The sequence below is a fragment of the Terrapene carolina genome, unplaced genomic scaffold (genome assembly GCF_002925995.2).
Source record: "Terrapene carolina triunguis isolate 2854851 unplaced genomic scaffold, T_m_triunguis-2.0 Scaffold89, whole genome shotgun sequence".
Taxonomy (NCBI): Eukaryota; Metazoa; Chordata; order Testudines; family Emydidae; genus Terrapene; species Terrapene triunguis.
In genome coordinates this window covers 6,973,179-6,997,124 of record NW_020664440.1, presented here as the reverse complement: position 1 = coordinate 6,997,124, position 23,946 = coordinate 6,973,179, and the positions used below count along the sequence as shown (strand labels likewise).

Here is a 23,946-nt window from a genome sequence, read left to right as displayed (position 1 = left end):
GTATCTCCACACCGAGAACGGAGGATCTACTCTACTCCAAGATATATCTTAGATTTTGTATGAAGTGGGAAACTGGCCTGATCCCCCATTGAAGCCAATAGGGGTCTTTCCATTGACTTCAGTGTGCTTTGGATCAACCCTGTAGTGACAAATTTTGCCTTCAGATTCCAATGATTTCTACTGAAATCAATGGAAACCCTGCGCGCATATACACACACACACAAAGAGTTTGGCTGATATGGATGTTGCAAAATGGGATTTTTTTTTCTTTGAATCCTGTGCAAGGCTCTGTAGCTAGGTTATAATACTGACACTCATCAGTCTAGCGATCAGAGCACTGGACTGATGCTCAGGAGACCTCAGTTCTACTCCTGGCTTTGTCACTGGCCTGCTGGATGACCTTGGGCATGTCACTTCACCCCCCCGTGACTCAGTTTCCCCATCTGTAAAATGGCAATAAAGAGATGAGCTCCTTTGTAAAATGCACTGAGATTTACCGATGAAGAGCAGTATATAAGAGCTGGGTATTATTATAGCTGATGAGATTTAGCAACAGAGGGAAAGTGGGAAACAGAGAATGAGGCAGAAGGAATGTACACAGGACACCATTAAAGCCTGGAAATTAATCACACACCACAGTTAAAGTACTGTAATATTAGCAACATTTTCTATCCTAACTATAAGGAATACTGCAGTCACGATGAATCCTGAGGCAGATGTTCAGACTGCAATGGTGCATACAGTCACATACAATGACAGCAGAGGGTATGCAGTCTACACCCATTAAGAAAGCAGCTTGGAAAATTAGGATTTTGCAGGTGTCGTGTAAAGGTGCTGGGGTGTGTGAAGTTGCTGGAGAGTGCAGCGGCTGTCTGTGTGAATACAGAGTTATCTGTTTCCGATTCTGTCTCTCTCTGGCCTTGTCTGGCCAGAGTTACAGGTGGATGGAGAATTTATTCTTTATTTCTACTGTTTTCTTTTCTACTGTTGTCAGGGTAGATGCTGTAACTGAGCATAGGCTACTGAAGTCAAGTCAACTTTCTTCTTGGCACAGCATATTCCTTTTCTCTAAAACCTGCGTACTGACGAAGTGTAAATAAACGCAGCTAGATAAACAAAGCCCTAAGGGCTTGATTGTTCTTACTAGCCAATGCAAAACTCCCATTAACTTCAGGGATGTAGAATAAGTCCTCAGTGACTAAGTTCAAGTGTCTTTGACACAGCCTGGTCACTCCTTCAGTTCTTCCAATTCAGGGGATGCGATCACAAGCATGTTATTGTGGCTCTTCCAACTAAAATTGCATTAGATGAAAGTGAGGCTGCGTGGAAAAGTGTGTGGCACACTGATAGAAACATAGCCAAAAAAAGAAGTGGCCATTTTGTGGTGGATGAGGTGATGGTAAGTTCTGAGGGCAGTGGCAAAAACAAACCTCATATCATGTGGTTTTAAAAAAAAATAATAGCTAAACAAACTATTAACCTGTGGAACTCACTGCTACAGGATATAATTGAGGTCAAGATCTTAGTAGGAGTTTTAAAAGTTGGAATGAAAGGACTCAAAAAATGGTTACATGGCTAACAAGAACATCCAGAATTACATACGCAAGGATTACATGAATTAATTAAAAAAATCTGTGACTTTTAGAAGAGAAATAATCCCTCATGCTTCAGGTCATACTCCAGTTTGTAATTAGTGTGCCCAGGAAGACTCTCTCCCTGTCTGGAGACCTGCAGGGTTTCTTGTGTCTTCCACTAAAGCAATCAGTGCTGTCTGCAGTTGGGGACAGGATACTCGACTGGATGAACAGCAGCTCGAATTGTACATACCAAGTCCTATGCTCTTTGGCTGGACCTTTTAAAGGAGCCTAACTGACTTGAGCACCCAAATCCCATTTAATGTCAGGTGCATACCTTGAATGCTCTATCAGCAGGCAAGGATTTGCACAGCAAACCGATTTTGAAAGCTACAGGGTCTTGGTAAGTAAATCAGTGACTCCACAACATCATTGCCAGTTAACAAGATCCCTCTGCTCCCACTGAAGGCAGTTGCACTCAAGATCAGGCCACATGAAAGCAATTTTAGGGGAGCATAGCACGGCTGTAAGGACATTTCAAGACACATTTTTTCTGGATAAATACAAAGCCCTGAAACATGCCTGCACACAGTTAAACTCCCCTCGCTTTTGACGCATATATCGTGTACTGTGCATTTTTTGGAGATTGCTAAATGGGACTCAGTGGGGAACAGTCTACTTCTCCCCCCCGCCACCTTCCCATTACAAATGAAGTCATCTGAATTCACCAAATCGAAACATACGAATCTCCTGCTCAGTTTCCAGTGGTGGTGTAGAAGGATAGGGCTATAGATTTTCCCAGGAGTGTGAAATAATTCACCAAGCCTGCTCGTTATTCATACAGACAGCGCATTAATAATATGGGACCCTGAGATCTCTTCTTATCTAGGCCGGAGCACAGCTAGAGGGATGAGAAGCTGACTCCTTGGATTTAAAATAACATTTTTTTTCCTTTTCTGGAAGAAATAAGAATTGATTGGAAGTACTTTTATAGAGGGGGGAAAAAAAGAACCATCCTTTTGATGCCACCTAAAATACACATTAGATAAATAGAAAACTATTGGCTTTGTGACTGCGAACCATTTTCACTTGATATAAGTGGTGATAGATAGAGGATTATATGTAACAAAGTATTTACTAAGAACCTGATCCAAAGCCTATTGAAGTCCACAGGCATCTTTCCATTGACTTAAATGGGCTTTGGATCAGGCCCTAACTGCACATATTTTCTGTATGACCACTTGGGCCTGGTCTACACTGGGGGGGAATCGATCTAAGATACGCAACTTCAGCTACGAGATCGACTTAGATTGACTTACTTCGTGTCCTCGCGGCGCGGGATCAGCGGCCACCACTCCCCCGTGGACTCCGCTTCCGCCTCTCGCCCTGGTGGAGTTCTGGAGTCGATGGGGAGCGCGTTCGGGGATCAATGTATCGCGTCTAGACGAGACGCGATTCATCGATCCCCGATAGATCGATCGCTACCCGCCGATCCGGCGGGTAGTGTAGACATACCCCAAGTTTCTAAACTTCCTCTGGCCAGACTCTCAGCCTGTGTAAACTGGTGCAGCTCCACTGATTCCAGTAGGTTTATTCTGATTTACAGCAGTTCAGGATCTGGCCCAATACCCTATGCTGCTCGATATCATGATGCCCTTTAAAACAGAGCCCATTTTAATTATGAATGCTTGCTCTATAGTAGGCGTCTTATCTATAATTAAAAACTAAAAGTAAATTAGCTCCTGTTAACAGCATGGTTGTACCACATCTTACTGTCTGTATGCCACTCCCTTGAGATAGCACAGCCTTTTGATCTGCAGTGTCCTAAGAAAGAAAAGGGAGCCAAGTTACTGGAAGGGCACAGCTGTGTTTGTTCTGGCCCCACAATAGGAAGTGGGAGATTAAGGATGGATGTTCCAGAAGACCGGTAGATTGACTTGGGACTTGTAAATCAGTGCAGGATTAAGGAGCCCTGAAAAATCCCAGTGCTCCAAGACACCACTGAGTTGCTTGTGACCAAGGATGGCATAGTTCATAGGGTGATACTTGACAAAATCTCATTGGAGGCGTATGCACATTTGCACCAAACTATATTTAACATATAAATACACAGGGCCATGTGCTGGCTAGCGATGGGTGAACCTCAAATGATCCAGACCTTAGGCTCAGAAAAAGCATCCATACATTTTGATACCTCTGAAGCTCATGAGTATGGGCTCCTGCTTGTGTGATTTTTTTTGATACACAACTTCCGACCCAAACAGAAGCACAGGGTAAGAATAAGCATTTTGTTGGTACTTCAGTATTTCCAGTATATACACTCCCCCGCACCCCACCCCCCAGGATTTCAGGACCTTTAGAATGGTTTGATGCTTGATATGATCCAATGCGGGGGAGGGAAAAGGGGAGGGACTGAATTTTATTTTTCTCCCGTGATTTTCCCATCCATTGCGCCACTGTTTTGCCCATCCCTTGATCCACTGTAGAGCTCCACTGGGTGTAATGTTACCATAAACTCTGCTTTTTTAACCACCAAATATTACAAAAGAAATTACAAAAGAAATAGAGAATGCCTTTGAAAGAGATGAACAATGCTAAAGTCAGAAGAAGATTGAAGAGAGGAGGCCCATAAATCCAAGTATTACAGAGACGCATATGTGAAAGCATTATTAGCTATAACAGAGCAAACTTCTGTATAGATGAACACATTAGATATTGTTCAACCCCTTGAAAAAGACACAGACATAACCAGTTATTGACTTTACATAACAGTTTGATTTCTTTGTAAATGATACGGTGCCATGTATATTTACAATCCAAAAATTACAGAATTAAATTGTAAACATATTTTATTCCCATTTGGTTTTTATAGCCCCCATACAAACCATTAGAGCTGAGAGACTAGTTCAAGGACCTGCTAACATTCACTCAAAAAAATCCCCATGGATTCACTCAGGCTCTATTCACACATCTTTTGTGTTTTCTTTCACTGAATAATCCAGCTAATCAATCTACTGCCAGAAATGTTTGCAGAAGCATCAAATTGGACTGTATTTCCAGAAACGGAAGAGAAGCAAAGTCATGTGATATATCTGACCAATCAAAGCTAACCAACATATTTAATATTAAAAATTTGAGCTATTAAAATGAACTGCTTGCAAACAATGGAAGGATAAAGAATTTTCCACACAAAGTATTCAGCAAAATATTCTGTAGAATGATTCAAGAAAGTCATAATCCACTTGTGGATAGTTCACAAAGTAGTAAAGAGGCAAAAGTCTATGAATATATTATTCACTACCAACTATTAACAATCCTAAAAATAGAAGAGGGGTTAACTAAGTGATTTTACAATGCAGGGCTCAGCACAGATATTATAACTTGTTCCTCTAAAGACTGTGCAATTCATACACTTTAGCACCTACTTAATAAATATACACATTAAGATATAAACGAGAAATTATGTATATTTCCAGATATTTAGATACCTGTTGTGAAATATCTACTCTAATACATATGCATAAAAATATTAAGAACAGTGTTACAAATATATAAATGTAGCCCAAGGTGTAATGTGCTTCAGCAGCAACTACAAGTTGTGGACTACAAACTGTGGCATGTTGGGTGTTTTTCCTGGTTCCTGCTAGGAAGTCCCCTCTGCCTATCCCAGCAAGAAGTTTCAGCACTGACGGAAGCTGGGAGCGTGAGGCAGGCCAGCAGAGAGGAGGCTGCTGGACTGTCGTCATGTTCTATGTTTCGTTACAGAATAAAACCTTGTTCCTGGTGGTTTGTCTGAGTGCATGTGGTCTGAGGTGAATACACACTGACACACAATGCAGAGCACACAGAAGAGCCTCAGACCCAGTTTCCCCACAGTTGTGTAGAAAGTCACAAGGCAGACTTCACTGCCTTGAACAAGAAGAGGGGCTACATAAAGATAGTGCTATTTTGGAAAAAGAACATGACTTTGGAGAAATCTTTCTATCTATATACCTACCTGTTTTAGAATTTACTGAAACACTCCTCATCTTAGCATCTAAACTCACAATGCTACTTACACAGGTATTTAACTGTTTATGTGTTTTGATTAGTCCTTCAGCATACATTTTTACTGCAAACACCCTCCCCCTCCCACCCCGCAAAAAAACCCCAAAACCCTGCAGCAGTGAGTCTCAGAGCCCAGATCAACTGACTTGGACTCATGGGGTTCACACTATGGTGCTAAAATTAGCAGTATAGACATTCCCACTTGGGTTTGGAGAGAGCAGGAATGTTTACATTGCTCTCAGTGCAAACCTGAGTAGGTTTACCCAGGCTCTGAGACTCATTGTTGTGGGTCTTTTTTGGCAGGGTAGACATTAATCTCATTGAGTCTATGGGTTTACTCATAGGGTGAAATCCGGACTTCACTGAAGTCAGTGGGGAGTTTTGCAATTGATTTCAATGGGGTTCATTAAAAAAAAAAATCAAACTAGTGATCAAAATGTTCATTTTCTTTGGCGGATACAGTTAGCTTTAACACAGGGATCTAATATTTGATTAAAACAAATACAGAAATAGCTTAAGTATGAGTGACCCCAAATATTTTGGACCAAGTCCTGCAGCTGCATCATGAATGGAACTCGCATTTAAGTTCCCATGAAAGGGCCAAAGGTGGAGTGGCTAAATCATCAGATTTGGTAGCTGTTCTCCTTCTCTACACAGCAAGACAGAAAATACTCTTCCCTCAAAGGAGACAGATACAGTAAATGAGCCACAGATTTGATGCACAATCCAATACTGAAAATCTTGAATAATTAACCCATCCTACCACTAAGGGCCTAATTCTGCAACCCATGTTGACTAGTGTGCTAAAAAGGGCTTAGATTAAAGTTTTGAGTTGCCATGAGTTCTGCATAGGGCCGGCTCCAGCTTTTCTGCCACCCCAAGTGGGAAAAAAAAAAAAGACTAGCGGCGGCACTTCGGCGGCAGCTCAATCGCGCCGCTTCTTCGGCGGCAATTCGGCGGCAGCTTAAAGAGGAAGAGAGGGAATGAGGGACCCACCGCCGAATTCCCACCGAAGACCCGGATGTGCCGCCCCAATACCGGATGGAGTGTCGCCCCTTTGGATTGGCCGCTTCCTACACTGGTGCCTGGAGCCGGCCCTGGTTCTGCAGGTCACTATGCAGTGCCACACTTCCTGCTGACTCTCACTCATGCAGGAATCAGTTGCTCAGATAGAGAGTGTGGACCCAGTTCTCCAGTGCTCTGCATCTTGCATACTTGTTCACACCGGGGCAAAGCGAGTGCAAACTCTACCAAGTCAGAATGGTAGCAACTTACTTCTCCCACTTTGCACTGATATAAGTGACTGCACGAGGAGAAGGACAATGGACAATCAGAGGCAAATAATACAAGCGTGCTTGATTACAGCAGCAGTACTGAATTTACTTGATATGTTATTTCTTGTTGATAGTTGAATAAATAGGTTATCCTAAAGCCCGCCTCAGAAGTCACTGAAATACCACATGGTACTGTGCATAGGAGGTACAGAGATCCGGCAGATCCGGGAAACAAGCAAGCAGGTAAGCTATCAAAAATCTGGCAAAAGCCACATTGATTATAACCAGGAGAATGGTAAAAAAATGGCTGCCATGGGGCTTGACTGTGAAACCCCCACCAACCTTTACAAATTATGAGAACATGCAGAGCAGACCTGGAAAGAGTATTCCAACAGAAATTTGAACTGCGTGCAAAAACCAGAGAGGCTGGTAAAATGGAGGATGAATAAAAAACGCATTGTTTCTGTCAAGGGTTGGATATATACACTGATTTCCACAGTGAGAATGACGGGGTGAGGGAGAAAGGGGAAGAAAGCTTTGAAGAAGTAATGAAAAAGTTTAAGAATCACTGTATCCCTCCCTTAAATATTCCCTGTGAATGATGGGTGGAAATCCATGTCCCTGTCAAGTCAATGGGAGTTTTGTCAATGGGGTCAGGATTTCACCCTTTATGTATATTTGTAACATGTAGTGTGATGGGGTGTCCACCCCACACACAAGGCTTAAAGGGATAAATTAGGCCAATTAACGTTAGGCTGCACCAGGCTGGAGGAAACCAAGGAAATGCTAGGGCCTACTTGCAGATAGAGACCAGCTGTGGGGGAGGAGCTGGGTAGGATCTACAAAGCAAGGAGGTTGTCAGGCTGGGGGAGGAAACCTGCAGTTGCACACCCTGATTCGAGGGGGGGAAAGGCAGGAGGCACCAAAGACAGAGTAGGAAGCAGTCCAGGGAAGGCGCAATATGGGCTTTTACTCTCCCAGCCCTGAGTCGAGGGTCCCTGAACTGGAAGCTGGTATAGAGGGTGAGCCTACCAGCCACTGTGGGAGGGGCACAGACCAGGCAGCGGAGAGCAGACCACCTGGGACAGTTTGCCTCAAATGACCTCCGATACCCTGGAAGTGGGGGGGAGGGAGAACTTTAATGTGACTTAGCCAGAGGGCTAAGCTTTGAAGAGGACAGCGCTGCAGGTCCAGGAGCATGAGTGGAGTGAGTGAGTGAGTGAGTGGAATGATCGCCTGAGTAACCACAGGAAGGAGCATCACCAGGTGGCAGAGCCAATTCCCCAGAGGAGCCACAAGGAGGCGCCACTGAGCAGTTAGTAGAGCCAGCCCCATAACCATGTAGAAAGACGAACAAAAAAGGAGAAATAATAGAGTATGGCTCAAACTGAAAATTTAAAAGGCAGTCTGTGAATCTGGCCTACTAAAAAGACTCCCTCATTGCAGAACAAATAGTTTTTTGGGTACAACAATAAGAAAGTACATAGAAATCTACTCGGGGATATGGACTTGAGACCTGAAAAGGCAATTTCCTTATGCCAAGCAGCAGAAAACACACACACACACACACACACACACACACACACACGCCCTAGAAAGGGGCAAAGCACAGGACTGTAAACACCACAGTTATCCAAGTAAGATTGAATTTTTCTGTTAATAAAGAGACAGGAATAACACCCCATGCCTAAGAATGAATATCAGCCACATGGCAGCTAGCAAGATAAAGAATGCTCAGCGTTTGAGCAACCATGTAGATACCTTCGTCAGCCGCAGAATCATTTTGCAAAAATATGCTGATGAAAGAGGAAAATGCATGAGATGCACAATCCTCACATTATAGCTTTAAGTGAAGAGGACAAGCTGTTGATAAACACAAGGAAGAGCAAAGGTGTAAACCTAAAAGAATGGCTAATACAAACACGCAGACATAGCCTGCGCATGATACACGAGAGCACAAGTGAATGTAATAACAGAAATAGTCAAAAGAAAGTGTAAAGTTAGAAAAGTCAAACCCCTAAAACAAGAGGCAAAAGCAAGTCCTAGGCAAGTGTGAACAGTTACTGAGGTACAAGGGCAGGGCAGTAAAGCAAAAGTTTTTGTTAGTATATCGGGGAAAACAAGTGGCCTTGGGCCTAAACATGAGGTGCTTGGGCTATTTGAGATGGCATGTAAAGAGTAGGAATAAGAAGTCTAGTAACAAACTTGAACAGATTAATTCCCAGCACAATAGGAGTCTCTCGGTAACACAAGTTATGTTTAGAGAGGCTGCAGAACCAAACCAACTGTTCTTTCAAAGAGAGACTTGGAGTAGAGTAGCAAATAATTTATGCAATAGATGAGGCACGCCTTCATGAATAGACTCGCATTTGAATGGTCTCCACTCCAGGTATTTTAGAATTCCCACCTGACTGAAGCAGGCTTTAGGATAACAATTTATTTAATTAACAACAAGGAATAACGTTTGAAGTAAGCACAACCCTAATGCTGATATAATCTAGCCTGGGTGTGTTCTCTGTTTAAGTCTCTGCAACGGGTTCCTTTCTCCGAGTAGGAGAGAATCCGTCAGCGTCAACACTGAGTGAGGCTGTGCATAAAGTCCTGCAAGATGTGTGGCAACGTCCCATCTTCTATAGCACAGGCAGAATCGATTTAATTTCAAACACTAGCCAGGGGGATTGCTTGTGTAAATGCTAGTTAACATGGGCAAGGGTTGCAGAACGTGGAAGTAGGAGACGGCTTATCAATACCCAGGAGAACCACAGACCATTCCTCCTGCTGAGAAACAGCATGGACAACAGCATTGCAAACTCCCCCATGCTGTCCCCTAACATACTTAATCATTGACCTGAGGGGGACCGCTATCAGGGGTAAAGGGAAAGCTCAGTCTCATGTCCATTACATTCCTGGTATCAGCTGAGACAGTCAAGTGCATCGGTTCTGAGGAGGAGTTTTCTGATGCAACTGAAATGGACTGAGAACCACCAAGGGCTTGATCCTGTTAAGTTGATGGGAGTTTGGCCATTGACTTTAATGAGAACAGGATCAGTGTCCCAATTCATTTCACGTAGGCAACTAAAAGCTCAGTGGTTTGAGCATTGGCCTGCTAAACCTAGGGTTGTGAGTTCAATCCTTGAGGGGGCCAGTTAGGGATCTGGGGCAAAAATCTGTCTGGGATTGGTCCTGCTTTGAGCAGGGGGTTGGACTAGATGACCTCCTGAGGTCCCTTCCAACCTTGATATTCTAGGATTCTAAAGAGCCAGCAGAGTGTAACAATGTCTCATGATAATGATCAACCTGAGCTGGAATGCAACTAGCAACAGGGTGTCTACCTGCTGTTACCAATTCAAGAAGTCATCCAGTCCCATTCCAGAGCAATTTGGTTCTGTTTGGATGTGCATGTATTGGCAAGTTCACTTTGGAAGGAAAAACCATATGCACAACTACAAAATGGGGAATAACTGCCTAGGTGGCAGTACTGCTAAAAAGGATCTGGGATTATAGTGGACCACAAACAGAATGAGTCAACGATGTGATGCAGCTGCAAAAAAGTTAACATGATTGTGGGGTGTATTAATGGGAGTGCTATATGCAAGACCCAGGAGGTAATTGTCCCATTCTACTTGGCACTAGTTAGGCCACATCTGGGCACCACAATTTAGGAAAGATGTGGACAAATTGGAGAGTCCAGAGGAGAGCAACAAAAATGATCAAAGGTTTAGAAGACCCAACCAATGAGGAAAGGTTAAAAAACTGGGCAGGTTAAGACTTGAGAAAAAGAAGATCAAGGGGGCGGTGCTGATAACAGCCTTCCAATATGTTAAGGGCTGCTACAAAGAGGACAGAGATCAATTGTTCTCCTTGTCCACTGAAGGTAGGACAAGAAGTCATGGGCTTAATCTGCAGTCAGGGTGATTTAGGTTAGATATTAGGAAAAACTTTCAAACTATAAGGGTAGTAAAGCTCTGGAATAGGCTTCCAAGGGTGATTTTGGCATCCCCATTATTGGAAGCATTTAAAAACGAGTTGGACAAACACCTGTCAGGGATGGTCCAGGTTTACTTGGTCCTGCCACAGAGTCAACAAGACTCAACTTGAAGACTTTCCAAGGTCCCTTTCAGTCGTACATTTCTATGATTCAGTTTGTTATTTATGCTATTTATGCAAGGGCATACATAATACATTTTAAAGTAACGGATCAATGAAAATATTTTTTTTTTAAGTGGCACATCATAGCTTTAAACGGTACAAACTATAAGACTGTGACTCACAGCATTTAATCATCTTAATATAGTAGATAAAGGAGGCAACAAATTTTAGCTGATCCTTTGTAATGTACTAATTAAAACCTCTCAGAAAATAGGCAAAATACCAAATCCTTACTTAGGAAAATTTCCTACTGAAGTTAATGGAACTTCCCTCAGAAGAAAATGGGAATTTTGCCTTAGTAAGGACTGAAAAACTACAAAATGACTTCAGGGTTTTTACCCAAGACAGTCATTGTGTCAAGAATCTAAGGCCTGGTCTACACTAGGCTTTTATGTCGAATTTAGCGCCGTTATATTGAATTAACCCTGCACCCGTCCACACCAGGAAGCCATTTAGTTCGACATAGAGCTCTCTTTAAATCGATTTCTGTAATCCTCCCCAACGAGAGGAGTAGCGCTAAATTCGACATGGCCATGTCGAATTAGGCTAGGTGTGGATGGAAATCGACGCTAATAGCTCCGGGAGCTATCCCACAGTGCACCACTCTGTTGACGCTCTGGACAGCAGTCCGAGCTCGGATGCTCTGACCAGCCACTCCCCCGGGAAAATTTGAATTCCTTTTCCTGTCTGGGCAGTTTGAAGCGCAGTTTCTGTTTGGACACCGTGGTGAGCTCAGCAGCAGTGGCAACGATGCAGAGCTCTCCAGCAGAGATGGCCGTGCAATCCAATAGAAAGAGGGCCCCAGCATGGACGGATCGGGAAGTCTTGGATCTCATCGCAGTGTGGGGCGATGAGTCCGTGCTTTCGGAGCTGCGCTCCAAAAAGACGGAATGCAAAGATCTATGAGAAGATCTCTAAAGCCATGGCAGAGAGAGGCTACAGCCGGGATGCAACGCAGTGCCGCGTGAAAATCAAGGAGCTGAGACAAGGCTACCAGAAGACCAAAGAGGCAAACGGACGCTCTGGATCCCAGCCCCACACATCCCGTTTCTACGAGGCACTGCATTCCATCCTAGGTGCGGCCGCCACCACCACCCCACCCCTGACCGTGGACTCTGAGGATGGGATATTGTCCGCGGCCGGTTCCTCAGCGGACGGGGAAGAGGAGGAAGGAGATGAGGAGGACGAGGCAGTAGACAGCGCTTACAACGCTGATTTGCCCGACAGCCAGGAGCTCTTCATCACCCTGACAGAGATCCCCTACCAACCCTCCCCAGCCGTTACCCCAGACACAGATTCAGGGGACGGATCAAGCAGTAAGTGTTTTAAATATCTAAACTTTTATTTACAACATAACTGGCGTATTTAAAATATTAACATTAGCTAAAGTGCTTTAAAACATGTAAACATTTATTTGCAACAAAACAGGAAGATTGAAAATATGAACAGTGGGTAAAGTGCTTCAAAACATGTAAACAGTAAAGTCAAACAAAAGGGGAATCAGTGCAAAGTGTATCATGATTTGTCTTTTTTTGGGCGCCTCAATATATAGTCCGAACCATTTTCAAAAAATTGCACAATGTCCGCTTCATGATTATAGTGCCCAAAACCCTGCAATCATTTGTCCCTCCAAGGGCACCTAAGCCAGGAACTGGTCAATGTAACCGGGGATAGAGGCGAGATCCTCCGGGGAGAACTCCTCATACACCTCCTGCAGGTGTTTTTCCAGCCTCATCAGCAGGTTCCTGGGCAGGGAGAGCTTATTAGGCCCCCCGTGGTAGGACACGTTTCCCTGCCACAACGCCAGCAGGTACTCCGGGATCATGGCCTTGCACAGCAGTGCAGCAAATGGCCCCGGTTTCTGCAGGCTGTCCCGGAGCATCTTCTCCTTCTGGCTCTCGGAGACCTTCAGGAGGGTGATGTCTGGCATGACTCCCTGCTGTGAATTAGATAGGGGAAAGTTAGTATTGGGACTGCTTGCCCGTCCCTTTATAGAACTGCAACCGCCGGTTTACAGCCACGCGGTTTACAGCCGCGAGGGGGTGGGACAGGGCCAGAGTTCATGCTTGCAGGATTGCTGCCAGCAGAGACTCGCATTGCTTTCTATGTGAAAGGAGGCCAGTGCCACTCTAAGTTTTAAGCGGCCACAAGTCTACGGCTTACCATGTTTGCCAGCTAGACAAAGTCCGGTGTCCAGCCCTGCTCCTCAGCTCGCCACAGCAAGACCGCAGGCACTGTAGGCGAGGGCCGAAAATTCGACCTAGTCCTCAGTGCGCGTGTGATAGGTGCTCTGCATGGTCTTGTTGACAGAGAAAGACTATGTTCTCTGTTCACAGATACATTGCTCTGTCTCAGGAATTCACTCCCTTTTTCCAATTCCCACAGCCACATCTGCCCAGAGGCTAGCGCACATTAGGAGGAGGAAGAAGAGGACACGGGAAGACATGTTTGCTGAACTAATGGAATGCTCCCGAGCACAGGCAGCCCAGCAGACACAGTGGAGGGAGAACTTGTCCCAAATGCACCGGGCAAACATGGAACGGGAGGAGAGGTGGCGACAGGAGGACAGGCAGGCTACTCAAACGCTGCTTGGACTAATGAGGGAGCAAACGGACACGCTCCGCCGCCTTGTGGATGTTCTGCAGGACCAGAGGCAGGAGGAGAGAGCCCCGCTGCAGTCTCTCTCTAACTGCCCTGCCCCGCCACCAAGTCCCATACCCCGCTCACCCAAAGTCCAAACACGGAGGGGTGGAAGGGGCCGTGAAAAATTTCACTCCACCCCTGCGGACTGCTCTACCACTAGAAGGCTCTCATTCCCCAAAATTTGAAAAGTCCTTTCCTACCCGCCACACACAAGACCCCGTCCAAGTTTCACCCCCCCGTTCCATGTGCGGTTGTTAATAAAGAATACGTTTCTGTTCATTTCTGTTTCCATCCTCTTCTTTTGGAGGGGAGTCTGTCTGAAGGGGGGGGGAAGGGGCTTGGTCATTGGACAGGACAGTCACCTTTAGCAGAGGGCAGGTGCAGCAGCAGGGCACATATACAGTGCAGTGACTAGTTATCCTGGTCAGTCTGGGAGGTGGTTTTCATGTTTTGTGTGGTGGGGGCGGTGGTGTTGCTCTGTGACTTGGTGGCGGGGGAGGGCAGTTACAGATCTTATGCAGCGGTCCTTACCCTGGATCACAGAGCCGCGCAGCAGGGGATCTGTAACCCTCCTCCCCCTGCAAGACAGTCACATAGCCGACACATACACGCAGTCCCGGCCAGGAGGGCTGGCAGGCTCCGTTGAAACAACCAGTCCACCACCGCGGAGCCTGTCATTCCTGGAGTTTAGAGGCATCATTTGCATCACAACCCTAAACCCGCCCCCCGCCACAGTCTGTGTCCCAGGTTTAAAACATTCCCGCGAAAACAGTAATAAAGACAACGGTGTCCATTAACAAAACAGAACAGACTTTATTTTTTGGGAAGGGGGTGAAGGGGGTATGTAAGTGGAGAGGATAGTCGACGGCAACTGGGTAAAGAAAGGGGGGCAAGTTCTGCCTCTGTGTCCACAAACTTAAAAGTCACTGGGTACCCTGCTCAGCCTTGAAACTGGCTTTCAAAGCCTCCCGGATGCACAGCGCGTCCCGCTGGGCTCTTCTAATCGCCCGGCTGTCTGGCTGGGCGTAATCAGCAGCCAGGCTATTTGCCTCAACCTCCCACCCCGCCATAAAGGTCTCCCCCTTGCTCTCACAGAGATTGTGGAGCACACAGCAAGCTGCAATAACGATGGGGATATTGGTTTCGCTGAGATCACAGCGAGTGAGTAAGCTTCTCCATCTCCCCTTGAGACGGCCAAAAGCACACTCCACCACCATTCTGCACTTGCTCAGCCGGTAGTTAAACAGTTCTTTTTCTGTGTCCAGGGCGCCAGTATAGGGCTTCATGAGCCAGGGCATAAGTGGGTAGGCTGGGTCCCCGAGGATCACTGTAGGCATCTCCACATCCCCCACAGTTATCTTGTGGTCCGGGAAGTAAATACCTTCCTGCAGCCGTCTAAACAGACGCTGCGTCATGAACACGCGAGCGTCATGAACCTTGCCCGGCCATCCGACGTAGATGTTTGTAAACCGTCCCCGATGGTCCACCAGTGCTTGCAGCACCATTGAAAAGTAGCCCTTTCTATTGATGTACTGGCTGGCCTGGTGGCCCAGTCCCAGGATAGGGATGTGAGTCCCATCTATAGCCCCACCGCAGTTTGGGAATCCCATCGCAGCGAAGCCATCTATGATGGCCTGCGCGTTTCCCAGGGTCACTACCTTTGACAGCAGTACCTTGACGATTGCCTTGGCTACTTGCATGACAACAACCCCCACGGTAGATTTGCCCACGCCAAAGTGGTTCGCGACTGACCGGTAGCTGTCTGGCGTTGCAAGCTTCCAGAGGGCTATGGCCACTCGCTTCTGGACAGTCAGGGCTGCTCGCATGCGGGTGTCCTTGCGCTTCAGGGCAGGGGACAGCAAGTCACAAAGTTCCAGGAAAGTGCCCTTCCGCATGCGAAAGTTTCGCAGCCACTGGGATTCATCCCAGACCTGAAGCACTATGCGGTCCCACCAGTCCGTGCTTGTTTCCCGGGCCCAGAATCGCCGTTCAACAAAATCCACATGCCCCATTGCCACCGTGATGTCCTGGGCGCTGGGGCTCGTGGTTTCTGACAGCTCTGTGCTACTCTCCGACTTCAGGCCCTCACTACTCTCGTAGTGTAGACATACCCTTAGGGGGTGTAGTTCGATTTTAGTTAAATCGAATATGTGCAATCGATATTAGAAAGTCGAACGTGTGTGTCTACACTAAGGACAGTAATTCGACTTTGTCAGTCCACAGTACCAGGGAAAGCGTCGACATTGGAAGCAGTGCACTGTGGGCAGCTATCCCACAGTTCCCGCAGTCCCCGCTGCCCATTGGAATTCTGGGTCGAGCCCCCAATGCCTTCTGGGTAAAAAAATGTGGCGAGGGTGCTTTTGGGTAACTGTCGTCATCCGTCAGTCACTACCGCCCTGCCTCCCTCCCTGAAAGCGCCGGCGGGAAATCAGTTCGCGCACTTTTTGATCAGTGACAGCGCGGACGCCACAGCACTGCGATCATGGATCCCGCTGCGACCATCGCTGCAGTTGTGGCCGTTCTCAACGCCTCGCACCTTATCATACACCTTACCCTGAGGCAGATGCAGAGTAATCAGGCGAGGAGGCTACGGCACCGCCGTGAGGGCCTGAAGTCGGAGAGTAGCACAGAGCTGTCAGAAACCACGAGCCCCAGCGCCCAGGACATCACGGTGGCAATGGGGCATGTGGATTTTGTTGAACGGCGATTCTGGGCCCGGGAAACAAGCACGGACTGGTGGGACCGCATAGTGCTTCAGGTCTGGGATGAATCCCAGTGGCTGCGAAACTTTCGCATGCGGAAGGGCACTTTCCTGGAACTTTGTGACTTGCTGTCCCCTGCCCTGAAGCGCAAGGACACCCGCATGCGAGCAGCCCTGACTGTCCAGAAGCGAGTGGCCATAGCCCTCTGGAAGCTTGCAACGCCAGACAGCTACCGGTCAGTCGCGAACCACTTTGGCGTGGGCAAATCTACCGTGGGGGTTGTTGTCATGCAAGTAGCCAAGGCAATCGTCAAGGTACTGCTGTCAAAGGTAGTGACCCTGGGAAACGCGCAGGCCATCATAGATGGCTTCGCTGCGATGGGATTCCCAAACTGCGGTGGGGCTATAGATGGGACTCACATCCCTATCCTGGGACTGGGCCACCAGGCCAGCCAGTACATCAATAGAAAGGGCTACTTTTCAATGGTGCTGCAAGCACTGGTGGACCATCGGGGACGGTTTACAAACATCTACGTCGGATGGCCGGGCAAGGTTCATGACGCTCGCGTGTTCATGACGCAGCGTCTGTTTAGACGGCTGCAGGAAGGTATTTACTTCCCGGACCACAAGATAACTGTGGGGGATGTGGAGATGCCTACAGTGATCCTCGGGGACCCAGCCTACCCACTTATGCCCTGGCTCATGAAGCCCTATACTGGCGCCCTGGACACAGAAAAAGAACTGTTTAACTACCGGCTGAGCAAGTGCAGAATGGTGGTGGAGTGTGCTTTTGGCCGTCTCAAGGGGAGATGGAGAAGCTTACTCACTCGCTGTGATCTCAGCGAAACCAATATCCCCATCGTTATTGCAGCTTGCTGTGTGCTCCACAATCTCTGTGAGAGCAAGGGGGAGACCTTTATGGCGGGGTGGGAGGTTGAGGCAAATAGCCTGGCTGCTGATTACGCCCAGCCAGACAGCCGGGCGATTAGAAGAGCCCAGCGGGACGCGCTGTGCATCCGGGAGGCTTTGAAAGCCAGTTTCAAGGCTGAGCAGGGTACCCAGTGACTTTTAAGTTTGTGGACACAGAGGCAGAACTTGCCCCCCTTTCTTTACCCAGTTGCCGTCGACTATCCTCTCCACTTACATACCCCCTTCACCCCCTTCCCAAAAAATAAAGTCTGTTCTGTTTTGTTAATGGACACCGTTGTCTTTATTACTGTTTTCGCGGGAATGTTTTAAACCTGGGACACAGACTGTGGCGGGGGGCGGGTTTAGGGTTGTGATGCAAATGATGCCTCTAAACTCCAGGAATGACAGGCTCCGCGGTGGTGGACTGGTTGTTTCAACGGAGCCTGCCAGCCCTCCTGGCCGGGACTGCGTGTATGTGTCGGCTATGTGACTGTCTTGCAGGGGGAGGAGGGTTACAGATCCCCTGCTGCGCGGCTCTGTGATCCAGGGTAAGGACCGCTGCATAAGATCTGTAACTGCCCTCCCCCGCCACCAAGTCACAGAGCAACACCACCGCCCCCACCACACAAAACATGAAAACCACCTCCCAGACTGACCAGGATAACTAGTCACTGCACTGTATATGTGCCCTGCTGCTGCACCTGCCCTCTGCTAAAGGTGACTGTCCTGTCCAATGACCAAGCCCCTTCCCCCCCCCCTTCAGACAGACTCCCCTCCAAAAGAAGAGGATGGAAACAGAAATGAACAGAAACGTATTCTTTATTAACAACCGCACATGGAACGGGGGGGTGAAACTTGGACGGGGTCTTGTGTGTGGCGGGTAGGAAAGGACTTTTCAAATTTTGGGGAATGAGAGCCTTCTAGTGGTAGAGCAGTCCGCAGGGGTGGAGTGAAATTTTTCACGGCCCCTTCCACCCCTCCGTGTTTGGACTTTGGGTGAGGGGGGTATGGGACTTGGTGGCGGGGCAGGGCAGTTACAGAGAGACTGCAGCGGGGCTCTCTCCTCCTGCCTCCGGTCCTGCAGAACATCCACAAGGCGGCGGAGCGTGTCCGTTTGCTCCCTCATTAGTCCAAGCAGCGTTTGAGTAGCCTGCCTGTCCTCCTGTCGCCACCTCTCCTCCCGTTCCATGTTTGCCCGGTGCATTTGGGACAAGTTCTCCCTCCACTGTGTCTGCTGGGCTGCCTGTGCTCGGGAGCATTCCATTAGTTCAGCAAACATGTCTTCCCGTGTCCTCTTCTTCCTCCTCCTAATGTGCGCTAGCCTCTGGGCAGATGTGGCTGTGGGAATTGGAAAAAGGGAGTGAATTCCTGAGACAGAGCAATGTATCTGTGAACAGAGAACATAGTCTTTCTCTGTCAACAAGACCATGCAGAGCACCTATCACACGCGCACTGAGGACTAGGTCGAATTTTCGGCCCTCGCCTACAGTGCCTGCGGTCTTGCTGTGGCGAGCTGAGGAGCAGGGCTGGACACCGGACTTTGTCTAGCTGGCAAACATGGTAAGCCGTAGACTTGTGGCCGCTTAAAACTTAGAGTGGCACTGGCCTCCTTTCACATAGAAAGCAATGCGAGTCTCTGCTGGCAGCAATCCTGCAAGCATGAACTCTGGCCCTGTCCCACCCCCTCGCGGCTGTAAACCGCGTGGCTGTAAACCGGCGGTTGCAGTTCTATAAAGGGACGGGCAAGCAGTCCCAATACTAACTTTCCCCTATCTAATTCACAGCAGGGAGTCATGCCAGACATCACCCTCCTGAAGGTCTCCGAGAGCCAGAAGGAGAAGATGCTCCGGGACAGCCTGCAGAAACCGGGGCCATTTGCTGCACTGCTGTGCAAGGCCATGATCCCGGAGTACCTGCTGGCGTTGTGGCAGGGAAACGTGTCCTACCACGGGGGGCCTAATAAGCTCTCCCTGCCCAGGAACCTGCTGATGAGGCTGGAAAAACACCTGCAGGAGGTGTATGAGGAGTTCTCCCCGGAGGATCTCGCCTCTATCCCCGGTTACATTGACCAGTTCCTGGCTTAGGTGCCCTTGGAGGGACAAATGATTGCAGGGTTTTGGGCACTATAATCATGAAGCGGACATTGTGCAATTTTTTGAAAATGGTTCGGACTATATATTGAGGCGCCCAAAAAAAGACAAATCATGATACACTTTGCACTGATTCCCCTTTTGTTTGACTTTACTGTTTACATGTTTTGAAGCACTTTACCCACTGTTCATATTTTCAATCTTCCTGTTTTGTTGCAAATAAATGTTTACATGTTTTAAAGCACTTTAGCTAATGTTAATATTTTAAATACGCCAGTTATGTTGTAAATAAAAGTTTAGATATTTAAAACACTTACTGCTTGATCCGTCCCCTGAATCTGTGTCTGGGGTAACGGCTGGGGAGGGTTGGTAGGGGATCTCTGTCAGGGTGATGAAGAGCTCCTGGCTGTCGGGCAAATCAGCGTTGTAAGCGCTGTCTACTGCCTCGTCCTCCTCATCTCCTTCCTCCTCTTCCCCGTCCGCTGAGGAACCGGCCGCGGACAATATCCCATCCTCAGAGTCCACGGTCAGGGGTGGGGTGGTGGTGGCGGCCGCACCTAGGATGGAATGCAGTGCCTCGTAGAAACGGGATGTGTGGGGCTGGGATCCAGAGCGTCCGTTTGCCTCTTTGGTCTTCTGGTAGCCTTGTCTCAGCTCCTTGATTTTCACGCGGCACTGCGTTGCATCCCGGCTGTAGCCTCTCTCTGCCATGGCTTTAGAGATCTTCTCATAGATCTTTGCATTCCGTCTTTTGGAGCGCAGCTCCGAAAGCACGGACTCATCGCCCCACACTGCGATGAGATCCAAGACTTCCCGATCCGTCCATGCTGGGGCCCTCTTTCTATTGGATTGCACGGCCATCTCTGCTGGAGAGCTCTGCATCGTTGCCACTGCTGCTGAGCTCACCACGGTGTCCAAACAGAAACTGCGCTTCAAACTGCCCAGACAGGAAAAGGAATTCAAATTTTCCCGGGGGAGTGGCTGGTCAGAGCATCCGAGCTCGGACTGCTGTCCAGAGCGTCAACAGAGTGGTGCACTGTGGGATAGCTCCCGGAGCTATTAGCGTCGATTTCCATCCACACCTAGCCTAATTCGACATGGCCATGTCGAATTTAGCGCTACTCCTCTCGTTGGGGAGGATTACAGAAATCGATTTAAAGAGAGCTCTATGTCGAACTAAATGGCTTCCTGGTGTGGACGGGTGCAGGGTTAATTCGATATAACGGCGCTAAATTCGACATAAAAGCCTAGTGTAGACCAGGCCTAAAACAAAGCGTGAAGATTAAACTAAGCGTAAAAAGAATGCCCCTTAATTTTTGTGAACAGGGTCTTGGCTTTCTAACCAATCACCAACCATTGACAAAAGAACCCATGTCTTGATTACAACAATTAAACTGAAAAGGGGAAGAAGTTCCTTTGAAGTCAATGAGACTCTTGCCCCTGACTTCAATGAGTGCGGGATCACATGCCTTTCTGATAGTAGCCTTTGTTTAATCTTTTCCCCTTTCAAAACGCCAATTGATAACATTTGTTTTCATTGTAATCCAGAGACAGCTATTAAGGAGAGGGACTCGAGTCCATACCTGCACTGATTTTTTTTTTTTTTTTTTAAACGTAATTCCCCTTGGAGCTGCTGTTCTCGGAATAGAATTACCAGGTCTGAATTAACACTGCCACTCTGCTGTATCTATTGGCTCTAGATTTTCAGGACCCGACCTAATGAAGAAAATGTGACTCTCCAAAGCTTACCCAGTTTGTTTTTAGTTAGGCCCAACAAAAGATATCACCTACAGATTCATGACTTTTTTTTGTTTAATAAAATTCTTTGTATCAGAATAATTAAGCAATAAAATGTGTCAGCTTGTGAATTAAAGTGTATTAATTCACAGCTACTGTAGTGCATTCGGAGGCAGGATTCCAGGGACTGAATGGCATTTCCAGTTGTAACAAGCTGTGAATTATTGCCCCATAATTTAACACCTAAAGTGTCTTTTTGCAATTATAAGATGTTTTTCTTTATATTTCAACATACAAACTAGATAGATCCACACACATGCACGCCATTGAACAGCAGTTGAGAACATTGTAAGATTCCATCCCTCTGACGTACACCATATTTTTCTATCTACTTACTAGGAACTGACGCCAGCACAGGCTTCTGGCTGCAATGGTTTTGCAGCCCATAAAGCCAACAGGAACTTTCATCTAACCTTCAATGAAAATTGGCACAGCTGTTGCTCTGTTGGCAGTGCCTTTGAAAATGTTGCTGCACCTGACTGAGGGAAGCGGGTTTTCAAATGTCCGGGTGCGCGTCTCTCTTTCTGATGGAAGGCTGCCTCTTTAAAATGGGAATCCGAATAGGAAACAAAAGATGCGTTGACAAATCAACTGTGCAGCAACGCTGCTGGGTCCTGCTACTTGCAGGAAGCTGAGGCAGAGGGATGTTCAATCCCATTCAAACAGAAAAGGCAAACTTGAGCTCTTAATGACTTTTGGCACCCCAGGGGGTTACAGTCAATGGTGCTACCAGATCATTTCCACAAAATAGAGATGAGAAAAGGAACATTTAAAATCCAAGCCCATTTAATAGGGCTGCTACACAAAGATGCTACTGATCAGACATCACTTATCAGTGTGTGGGGGAAATAAAACCAAAGATTAGTCCCACTAAAGTCAATAGCTTCTTAAAGCCATAATATGAAGACATTTAATTTGGATAACCATTTCCAAACAGCAGGGTATATTCTCTACTTGGTGCACATTTGTACACCTCACTAATGTTCAATTAGGATTACGTGAACCATAAAGAGAAGTCTCCAATGAACATGTGTATATTTATTTCACCATTGGAATAATAAAGATAGCCACAGAATCAGAACCCCAGAGTACTGACATTCAGATAAAAATGGGACACAGATGTGACTCACCCCACGTTTTAGTTTTGTCTTGCAAAGAAAACCATGCACGACAAGATTCTGCCCTGAAGCTTTCAGAAGAGCGGGGCCAATGTTGGATCTATTCAGAAATGTCGTTTTTTTTCAGAACCAAAAATCAGCTTTGCAGTTTTTGTTCGTCTTTACACAATGCTTATTACAAAAATCAGATCACTGGATTTTTTGGGCTGACTTTTTAAAACCAGAAATTGAATCAGAACAACTTATTGTTGTCACCTGAAATATTTCTGAATCACAGCCATGGAGACATGAGAGGGCCCAATAGAGAGACACAAAGGAGAGTTTTTGCCCATTGTTTGCTAAGGGCTCGCTCTTGTCACCAGGTTTGCTGTATTTATGTGAGTAGCCCCACAGACTGTAATGTGACTATTAGTGTAAGTAAATCCTTTTTAAACTGGGTAAGGATTGCAGAATCAGGCTCTAAGGTGGAAGTCAAGGTATACTGGTGATGTAAAAGGCCATCTCCTCGGTCAACCATTTATGCTTATAGTTTATCTTTTCCTAAAAAGCTAAACCAGAGAATACAAGTATGTTTGCTACATAACATATATAGTGTTAGGTATATACTGGATGTTACATATTCAGTTCACACATATACGGGATGAGCTACTTGCCGTCGACACAGGAAGGTCTGTTTCGTGTTGTCCCGGCCACTTTCCCAGGGAGGCAGGAGCATTTTACTGTTTGTGATCTTTCCTCAATTCGATTCTTATTACAGCATCTGTGTGCTGCTATAACTTCACACGTTCCTCCTTCTGGCAACAAAGAGAGAATATTGACACGCTGATTAGGAAGAACTGCAATGGCTAGTCTAAGCAACCAAGCATGCTACTCTCACCCTTTGTGAAGAAAGGTTCTGTATAAGAAGGATTAAGGAAGTGTTGTCTCCCATTACGGGCAATTTTGTCTAAGGTAGGTATTAGTATACTTCAGAGGCAATAGGAAATGCAAAATAAAGGCTCAAGAGTAGATACAGCACCAAAGCCTGCTTCTCTGCATTGTCAGCTCCACTGACATGAATAGAACTTTTTGGTGTGAATTCATAGAATTATAGAATATCAGGGTTGGAAGGGGCCTCAGGAGGTTATCTAGTCCAACCCCCCTAGGGAATATATCACAACATGGATCTGAAGGCGTTCATGCAGGATGAAAATGTCTGCCTGTTTTACATGTGTTCTATTTCATTTCTCTCCTCCCATACTACTAGGTTACACTCTGACACAATCCCAGTATCTCAGAGAATCCACCTGGAAATGAACCCACTTCCAAATCCTCAGATTCGCCTCTAACCGGGTACCCGTATTCTGCAGGGGGAGAATCAGTTCCCTAGGACTCACAGCATGGTCCAATTTTGCTTTCCTTCTCACCTAAAACAATGGCCTGATCTGGCAGTTCCAAATACAGGCAAAATTCCAGGCCCAAATTTTCCTTTCCTTCATTTTGTGTTTTACTCAGAGCATTTCCAAAAGATTGATTATACCGACAGATAAATGGAGAGGGAGTCTACTCTTGGGGCTAGAGGTGAGATTCCCACCTCACACCGACATATTTGGGCTAGCTCTCATCAAGCTACCATGCTAAAGGTAGGAGCGTAGCTGCTGTATT

The 23,946-nt window shown here is 46.8% G+C and overlaps 1 protein-coding gene across 1 annotated transcript in view; it reads right to left on the bottom strand.

Annotated features, from left to right (window-relative positions):
- Positions 1–22,947: 22,947 nt before the first annotated feature.
- The window catches only part of TAFA1 (TAFA chemokine like family member 1), a 280,852-nt gene continuing 279,853 nt past the window's right edge, over positions 22,948–23,946 (bottom strand). The window contains exon 3 of the mRNA XM_026650446.1: positions 22,948–23,096. Coding sequence (XP_026506231.1) covers positions 22,948–23,096 — 149 coding nt within the window. The remainder of the gene's footprint in view (positions 23,097–23,946) is intronic.